General features: G+C 39.6%; 1 protein-coding gene across 1 annotated transcript; it reads right to left on the bottom strand.

Moving 5' to 3' along the window:
• Positions 1–262: 262 nt before the first annotated feature.
• Positions 263–9,763, bottom strand: olfml3 (olfactomedin like 3). The gene is made up of 3 exons (XM_003220572.4): positions 9,527–9,763; positions 8,124–8,409; positions 263–1,205 (listed from the first exon to the last, which is right to left on the bottom strand). The coding sequence occupies exons 1-3, from the start codon at positions 9,632–9,634 to the stop codon at positions 421–423; spliced, it is 1,179 nt and encodes a 392-aa protein (XP_003220620.1). The 5' UTR covers positions 9,635–9,763; the 3' UTR covers positions 263–420.
• Between the last annotated feature and the right edge of the window lie 349 nt (positions 9,764–10,112).

Genomic DNA, 10,112 nt, shown 5'->3' with positions numbered 1-10,112 from the left:
GAAAGAGTAGCATTGTTTTGGTGATTTCTAAGCTATAGAACAGCACAGACGTTGCACTACATATGCCTTAGATCTAAACTGAATTTATTCCACTGTTTTCTTTGTGGTGGTGGGAAAGGAATGACGTATACATGGAATGTTACCCTAACATAAGAGGATTTTTCATCCTTCTTCATTTCATAAAAAGCTTTTTTCAGTTTTAACCTATTTGAAAAGCAAGCATCAATCAGTCCAACTTTGTTCCAAAAAAATCCAGACAATATCTTATTGAAAAGCATTTAATGTTATCAGGAAGCAATTCCTTTTTTAAAAAGTCTAGCCCTGTCAGTTGCTGCTGTTGTACATGTTATATGGCACTTGTCACCAAAGGGCAGCTATTGAGGCAGTAGAACATTTTTCCACCACTACCCTTGACCTTTCTCAGATTTCAGTTTTCTTCTTCATCTCCATGCGGTAGATGAGCTGATAGCCATCATCCCAGGCATAGATCTGCCTTTCTTTGGGGTTGTACTTCATGCTGGAGTGAGAGCCGTACCGCTTGGGGAAGTACACCAGGGCAGCATCTTCAGATGCCATAGAACCACTGACATCAAAGACACACTGGATCCGGGACCGACTGGGCAGCCGCGTATTGTACACCACGTAGAGAGCTCCACAGATGACAAATGCACTTTCCGCATTCTCGCGAGGGCATGGCGTGTCCCACATTTGCTCAATATCTAGAGATGCTGGGTCTAGTTTGGCCAGAGCTATGTTCCTCTCATTTTCTTGGGTGGCATAAATTGCCCAGATCCCCTCTTCATCTGCTGCCAGATCAATGTAGTTATAGGATGAAAGGCCGAAGACAGGGATCTGCTCTTCAGCTGGGAAGACAGAGCTATCAACAATAGTCTTGTTAGCCAGGCTAAACTTTATGACCTGGAAAGTGCCATGTCGTCGAATATAATACAGATGCGCCCCATACACCAAATGTCCAGTGCCAACCCATGGGTAGGGTAGCTTGATACGTGCAGCTTTCCTGGTAGCAGAGAAGAGTGTGAACTCCCTCATTCTGGGAAAGACATAAACAGTGTCATTGCTAGTACCATCGAACACATAAATTTTTTCTGAATTACCCACAGGATCTTTGGTCCAAAGTCCAGCTGTGCTACCAAAGCGCTTTAAAATCTTCATGGCTTTCACCTGGGATACCGTGTCACTGCAGTCTATAAAGAATAGTGAAGGCATAGTTATTATACAGTTGATTTCTCATACAAAGCAATAGTACACAGTTGGCAAAAGTACATCAAAATGAAACAAAATCATCGCACAAAAAGAGAAATTGGGCAGAGAAAGAGAAAGAAACAGCTAAGAGCACCTTTGGGAGTGATTTATTTCAGGAAAGGCCTCTGTGGATATTCATCCACTTCTTCAGATGCTCTGATCGACTACAATAATACATAGCCCAGTAGTTAAGCATAGTAAATAGTTGGAAGGGCAGGATGAGAATATAACAGTCCTCAGCTGTATTGTCCCAAAAGTCTTGCGTGTTTCTGTATTCCATTACATTTTTGTGCTATTATTGTAACTGTGCATAAATACTTCGTCAGTGATATTGTCTTCCATCAGTACCTCTGAAGAAGTGGATTGATAACCACGAATGCTCATACTGGACTACAGCAGACTCCAAAATTACACTAGTTTGCTCCTCCTTTTTCCTTTTTGTGCTCTGGAAGACTAACATGGCTGTCTCCTTAAAAACATGAAATTATGTAAGCAAACCCTACATTCCAAAATGTCAGTCACATTCAAAATCTGAGCTTTTGAGACACTTCAGAAATGTTTTCTAAGAGTGTGTTCTCTAAAGTAGGCTCAGAATGCTTTAGTTTACTCCAGGGGATAGGATACAGTATCTTTGGTCTTTCCGATGTTTAGAGTACAGCTTCCATAATCCCTTGCCATGCAGGCTGGTGTCTGGGAGAGATGAGGTTAAAAAACAGCTGAAGGTCCAAGGATTTCCAACCCTGATTTCTTCCTTTAGCTTCAGATAGAGTTGCCAGGTGAAATAAGGGACAGAGTTCCTGTACTTTTAATAGTTGTGTAGAGAGGAATGTCAGCAATTATTGTCTCTCATGCTGAAATTCCTTCTCCTGTACAACCATTAAAGAGACAGGATTCCTGCCCCTTATTACAACCTCGGTTGAAGCTTATTATTACATGAGCCCTGTCCCTTACTATTACAGGAACCCTGTTTTTATTTTCACCTTGCAATGACCTTTGACAATAAACTGATTCACTTATATACTATTTGCTTGGCTGCTTTAGCAGGAAATTAAACCACTGGTGTTCCTCCTTAGTCTGTGCTCATGCTGAGACAAAAGGCACTCAATACATCGTACATTCCCTTGCTTTGTACAAGGGAATGGAACATGTAAAAAAAAAACCAGTGCTTCTTCCACTATTTCTGTTTGTAAAAAAAATAGTTGTATTGCACAATTCTCCACACCATTTCCCAAAATTATTACATTTTATTTTCCCCATCTTCTCTAGGAACTTGTGCTGATTGACCCAATAGATATTACTGGCTGTAGGGTCCTCTCGTACACCCAGATCATTACTATACAGTGTTTCTGTTGTTTAAAATGGACCAAGATGGTTAGAAGATGATGGGAGATGTAGCCCAACCCATGTGAAAATCATGAGACTAACATCCTTAGCACACTGGGGCTTTAACATGGCCATCCCTGTTCTTCTGTTACCAGCAGAATTCTGGGAAATGTAGTTTGGGAAAGTGAGGACCTCTCTAGCTGAGAATTCAAAAGGCTCCACCCTAAACGACATTTTTCAGAATTCTGCAGGCACCAGAAGAACAGGGCTGTCCACATTAAAACCCCAGTGTGATAACATGGTTTGGAAGGCTGGATTAGAGAAGAAAACAGTTCATAGTTAAGGTCCCTGATGGCTTAGAAGAATGTCTGTTTGGTCCTATTATCGAAAGTAGCGTGGGATTCCTATCACTGTCTGTTTGAGAGATTCCTGTTGGCATCTGGTTGACAAAAGCAATTCCTATGGTCTTGACTTGATGAGCAAATGGCAGCTTCCACACAGTAGTAGACACTTCTGTTTATGTTTCATTTACACACACATAAGTCATCTCTGATTTTTCCCAAATATACTGCACCCTCCATATACTATAATCTTTAGGGATTAAACTGGCTCTAGTGGTTTCAAGATGGAAGTCAAGAAGCCTCACATACAACTTCCCAAGTTGCAGCTCACTGCTGAATGCCTGATCCCAAGATCCCTTGTATAAAATCAGCCTAATCCAGGTGTGACCTTTTAATTCTAGTCCGCAAGCCTGTTTCTAATTTATTTCTGGCAAACTGTATCGTTTTACTCTCCTGGCTTTGATTTGACTTCCCGTTAGTGGAGTTTGCTGCAATACGCAGCTGGGTTCAAGTGACTGGACTTTAGAGAAAGCTTTGAATACTGTTTACTGTGGGCAAGTCCCTTCTTTTCAGGGCAGACGGAAGAGACTTCATTGCTTGAGATGAAGGACAAGATGGCACACTGAAACTTTTTTCAACTCTTCAAGCTGCACCTGTTGGAAGCGGATTGTTTCAGACCCCTTTATTTCAGTAGTGGTTTCTGCAGGATAGCACATGTTTTTCACAGGCTGTTGTGTAAGATAATCTTTTTCAACCTGATGCTCTGCAACAATGTTAGACAATGATGCCTATGCTGCACACCAGAAGTGGTAGATTATAGACACATATCTATCTGCATGCAGCATGGCTATCAATCATGTTGAGGATGATGGTAGATATAGCTCAACACATTTGGACGAAGCTGGGTCAAAGACTAGCAAAGGGCATTAAAAAAAACTCAGAACAATTTTTCCTTCTTTTCTCCCCTTACTGATAATCTTACTGAAACTAGTTATTAATTGTAGCCAGGGAGTTTATCTGCTTTTTAAAGCTGGAGCACTTGACACTTCAAATAATGCAATTCTATCTTGTTAAAATGTTCAGTAACTTCAGTTATATATCTTTCATCAGACTTACAATGAGCTATCACCCAAACCTGCATGATACTGCCTCAGATAATTTTACTAAGATGTGTTGTTAATTATAGGTGGTTCATTTATTTAATGATTAAACAGTGACATTATTTTCAATGGTTTTGACTTAGGTTTTTTTCCAAGCATTGCTGTGGTGTTTTGAACTCACTGCCTTTCTGTGAACTGCGGGAAACAGATTTGCTTCTGAAGATTGATTTGTTGTTTTATGGACTTGGTCCAAGAACCAGTAATCTCACAGATAGTGATATTTTTATAGTTACTTTTACATTGTGTTTCTTATTTTCTCTTTTAGATACATGGCAATGTATACAGGAATCATTATATTGGCTTGCCTGCTTCTGTTGTATTTCAGTTGTTTGTTTGTCAATTTATTGGCTTGTCATTTCAAGATATGCTGCCTAAGCGGAACTTTATGAATTGAGATTCTGGTCAAATTTTTCTTTCCTCTGTGTACTGTGCTTGTGTGCCAGTATGGCATCGTGATTTGACTTTGGAATAAAGAAGGCCATGGTTTGACTCCCTGCTCAGCCATGGAAAGCAATTGGTGACCTTGGGTAATGCAGACCCGCTCAGCCCTAGAGCTGTGTTTCTCAAACTGTGCTTCTCCAGGTGTTTTGGACTTCAACTCCCAGAAATCCCAACCATCTTACCATCTGTTAGGAATTGTGGAAGCTGAAGTCTAAAACGTCTGGAGGACTACAGTTTGAGAAACTCTGCCCTAGAGCAAGGGAGCAACAAGCCCTTTGGATCCATCTTGCTGAGAAAACTAAGGTGGAATTGATTTAAAGACTTATAACAACAAATTCATTGTGCTGCTTGTTAGATTTTCTCTCTTTTTAATTTTCATTTATGCTATACTTTATCAATGTGTATAGAGGTTATGGATTTCTGCTCTCCATTGACATGCCTTGTTTGTGGTTTTTCTATACATTATAACTGTATTCTCAATTCGCTTCTGGCATGACAAATAAATGTCTTTTGTATTCATATTTTGTATTCATATTTTGATATTGCTGACTATACACTTGCCTATATTTTGAATATATAGGACTCATTTGTTTTGATTTAAGGTTTATTTTGGGCATTCTGTATTATTTGTGATCACTTTTGGTTCCATACATATATAAACCAGGGCTTTCTAGAATTGTTACTCCAGGCCTCTTTCTTTCACAATTCCCTTCCACAGACAGAAACCTATTTTTTTTTCCCTTACAGCTTCCAGCTCTGTTCCTGGCCTCTCCACATGAATCTTTCCCATTGGGGCAGAGTTTGTGCTTAGCTCCCCCATCAGTTTAACAAACAGTCACAAAATTAAAGCCACTACTGTTGGAGAAATAAGAGATTTTCCAAATTAGTTGAACAACCATTCAGTGCATACCTTTTTCAGATTTTCCAGGACAAATAACAAGGAGATAAGATAGTACAGGCAGTGGGAAAGTAGCTGCATAATTCATCTTATCTAGTCATAAAGTTATTATAGCGTAAGCTTTCATGAATTCTGGCTGGCTGCATAAATTTGGAATGCTGATGGACTATTTGCATTTGGATAGGAACATTTCATCTGGCAGTATCTGATTCCCCCAACCCCACCCCCCAAAAACTGATGGATTTCAACTCCATACAGATGAATCCTATACTTTTGCATGTAACAAATTCCTTAGAGGGACCCATGCTTGTCTGCTTATCAGAAAAATAAAAATAAAAACCCAATAGTGGCAACTTAACAATAACATTTTTGTTAAGGCATCGGATTTTGTGCCCACTTGCTAATGACTTGAAAATTGAATCCAATAAGGGATGTGATACTTGTAAGACTATATATTACATAACAATGCAATTTACAATAAATTAATTACTGGGGGAAAATATTTTACTTGAATCCTGAAATAATATGTTTATTTCTGCCATAAAACGGGAGGCATTTGTACAACACATATCCAACAGCTATTGCATCAAACACGATCCCGTGAAAGGGAACTAATGTACTTTGGTTGAATGATAGTGACATATATTGCAACCCTGCACAAACAGTTACACTGCTTAAGTCTCACAGACTTCAATAAGATGTTATCAGATTGTATGGAACATTGTAGCCAAGTACTTATCACAAATCTGACTTTCGTACGATGTACTTTTCTATCTGTGATACTGATCTGGTCCCTAAATAATTTCCCTCCTGCTGATAGCTACATTGTTGGGCCTGCTATAGACAAATGACACCATGTCCTACCAACTCATTCCCCCCACCTATACAATGAAAGTCACTTGTCCTTGAAGTGTCTCCTCACTCACATCCCAATGTTTTCATGTTGTTGTACCATTCCAATGCACTCAGTTTTGTGTTTTCCTCGATTGTTTGTTTTGCTCCAGATTATAAATGCTATCAGGTTTACTAGCTTTCATTTGGAAGGATTTGAATGCAGTCTGTTTGTTCACAAGTAAAATATGTGAATATGCTGAATGCTGTATAGATAAACTTGGTTTGAATAGATTATGAGACAATACAAATGAAAGAAGTAATGTTAAGCAAAAATTCATGCTGTTGAGTCCCAATGTCAGTTTGCCTTTTAGTTAGTTTGGGGCAAAATGGCAAAATATTAATAAGGAAGAACATACAAGTTGGGGAGGCTGCAGCAGTCTGCTTTTGCCAAAGCCCACTAGAAAGACCCCCCTTCTGAACTGCCACAAGCTATGTTTGCACTTAAGAACTCAGTTTAAAGCTGAGGACAAAGGTATAGGAGGAAAGAAATTGGGACATTTTAAAAGTAGCTGAAAAAGTGGGATGAAAGAGGATTAGTCAACCATCCACATTCACTGGGTTAAGGAGGCAGGATAGCTGCAAAAGTGGAAAAGCACAAATAAAAATGTTATTTTTAAAAGAATGATTCCCTTTAGGAATCACTCCATCCTCTAGTGCAACTCCATAGTCAACTTCTGCAGGAAGCTGACCATAGAAGCATGCTGGAGAATCTACAAATGCTTAGAGATGTGTTCTCTCTATGAATGTCTACGTCTTCCAGCATAACTCTATGGCAAAAGGACTTCAAGATTCCCAGAGAGAACCTATTAATCAAATCTGTGAACAGTCAAATCTCCAAAAGCGAAACCCACAAATGGCTGGCTGTAATTGGGATTCTCCCTATAAATTTGGGGCAGTTGGAAAGTCATTATGTGTTGGGAAGGGAAAGGGAAAGTGTGTACTATATCTCCCTTCTTCAAGGTTCAACATTGCAAAGGAAGATCATGAAATTTTTATGGAACTGTAATGGCAAGATCTTGTTCAGAATCAAGGGTCTAAAAAATAGGTGAATTTTTTTTCCTTCCTGTTTTTCCTATCATGATAACAGGTATTTTAAGTGTTATGTCTGCAGCTAAACATAAGTATATATGCATGCATATATACATGCTTAATCGTATGTTCTGGGGATCTAATATAGCACCTACAAACCATGCTGAAGAACTTGTAGGATGATTATATCAAGCAAAAAGAAAAAGAAAACATTGAAGCCAGCCTTGCATTTTTTTTTTTTAGTTTTCCATTACAGTAGGTGTGTGTTGTGAAGCTTAGATAGCCTTCCCATTAGGCCGAGTGAGGTGTCCAGTACTTGGGTGTCATGTGAAGCAGAACAGATCCATGATATACAATCAAACTATGATATTTGAGCCCTCTACCCATCCCCCGTGTGTATAAAACCACTAATAAATTCTATCTGAAGTTTGCTTCAGCTCTCTTTATGAAAAAGCATTGTCTATTTTAGGGGGCCCTGTCCTGCATAACAGAAATATGCCTGGCAGGCCGCTTGACTGTACCCCAGCTTTTACCACTGGTGATGGCTGTCTTCTTCTGCCTAATGAACAAGCAGACCCTGAGTCAGCAAATGATTAATTGATTATTATTGAAATTTGCCATTCCCAGGGGGAAAGCTATAACTAGTGATAATTCCACTTCAGGTAATGTGGTTTTCCATGACTGCACATTTAAGTGTTAGGTAAAATCATTTGCTGCTTCGCCTCATGCAACAACATACCTTGGGACAGGCTTTCTGGGAGGGCTTTCACTCACCTGTCAATTTGTCGTACTTCTCATTCTTGCGCTTCCTTGCCGTGGACACCTGGTTTTCCATGAGCTTGTCATCTACTTCCACGCAGGGTGGGGCAGGATTTTGAGTTTCAAGATAGTCCACCTCTCGCTCCAGTCGGTCCACTCGCACTGCTGTGTTTTCCACTTCTGCCCGGATTGTTTCCCGGTCTTTCTCCACTGTCTCCAGCATCGACACAACCTTATTCTTGAAATCCCGCAGCTCAGTGGAGTAACGGCTGCTCTGATCGTGCCACTGGGAGATCCGCTCCTACAGACAAGAAGGGAGACAGATGACTTCAGAATGATGAGGATTGAATACAGCTCCTTAGAAAGCAATGTTCCTTCCAGATTAAAAGAAAGAGGAACCAAGATAGACAAGTTAGTTCCTAGTGGGCTAAATAATTTAGCTATTCTGGCATGCCATTTTATACTTGATCTAACAGATTGTAGAGTCAACTGTACCATATGGAAAACAATAGATTCTCAAAATCAGGAATGTGGCTTTAAAATCCTGGTAGGTTAAGCTACTTAACATCAAACATCCGGGCGTCTGGACCTGGGCAATATCCTTGCAGACAGCCAATTCTCTCACACCAGAAGTGATTTACAGTTTCTCAAGTCACTCCTGACATGAAAAAAAACCTGAAATATTTTAATCTGCCTTTTCAGTTCTTCACCATCATTGTACACCTTGTGGTCACATTGTCAAGCTTCCTAGCAAGATAGTGAGTTTTCTTTTTAAAGTGAACAGAATGCACTTACTTTATCCTAGATTTAAAGACAACTGGTCTTTGACATTTTTGTTATCTTACCCTCTATGTCAGTGCTGTGCATCCAGCTGCTGTGACACGCCTGGTATCTGCTCTAGGATTATCAGATAAAGAGATTTCATTGATAAATGTATAGAGTGGGTATTACAGGGCCATTGTATTTTGAAATTAGAAGCTCCTTTGTCTGCAAAAGAGTTGTGACTATTTGAGGAAAGGAAGAAGGCTTTAAAATTTGGCAAACCTGTCCTTTTTTGTCATTACTTGTATTTCTCAGAGATAAGAAGAAATAATGATCACATTGACAGACATTCTCCACATTGTCTCAGCTCTGAAGTCACCTACAGTTATGGACAATTATCTCCTTTCCATGAAAGGGTGTGACTGTGTCTGGTATATCTGTAGATTACAGTTCAATTCAAGAATCATTTTCAAATCTAAAAAGTCTTAGATGAAACCTGAAGTAGGAGCTATTTATTCGCTTACTGCTAGATGTTCCAGAAACATCTAGTAGTGTTTGCCTAGTGCCTGCAATGGCCAACTTCATAGCTCCCCATACTGTGTAAAAATACAGCAAACAAGAAGGACTCACTTGCCATTCAAATTGCATACACTCACCTCTAAGACGGCCAACCTCCTCTCCATGTATTCCATTAACTGTTGCTGTTGCCCATGGATGGCATCGGCCAGGATAATTAGCAGAAGCAAGGCATGTTGGGGAGCCATGGCTGTACTTGACGTCTCTACGCTTTGCCAGCGAAATCTGCGCAGATTCTAGCTCACACCATTGGAATGTTTTGACAGTTCATCTGTAAAGGGGGAAGGCAGTGCAGCCTCATTTGCTAGATTTTATTAAATCCAGATGTCTCTCTTTTTTTCTTTTTTTCTTTTTTTGAGGAGAGAGGCTGTTCTAGCCCACAAAGCCTTGATTTTAACTCCTTCAGTGCCAGAATAATTCAAGCAACAAGGAGTGGTGGTGGAAAATAAGTAACTTGTTCTCTTTTGTCCCTAAAGCAACAAGTATACAGTTATAAGAGAGAGCTTGTTATAGCTTCATTCTATAGACTTTTATTACCATCTTTCTGTTTCAGAAGATTTTTGCCTAACCATTGTTTCATTGTGCTTAATTCCTTTTATGAGTTTGGGTGTTTCATTTCCTATTCAACTTACATCCTGCTATATCTTTTGTGCTTCATTGCTTTTT

The sequence above is a fragment of the Anolis carolinensis genome, chromosome 4 (genome assembly GCF_035594765.1).
Source record: "Anolis carolinensis isolate JA03-04 chromosome 4, rAnoCar3.1.pri, whole genome shotgun sequence".
Classification (NCBI taxonomy): Eukaryota; Metazoa; Chordata; class Lepidosauria; order Squamata; family Dactyloidae; genus Anolis; species Anolis carolinensis.
The sequence above is the reverse complement of the archived record's forward strand: the minus strand, read 5'-3'. Positions and strand labels throughout refer to the sequence as shown.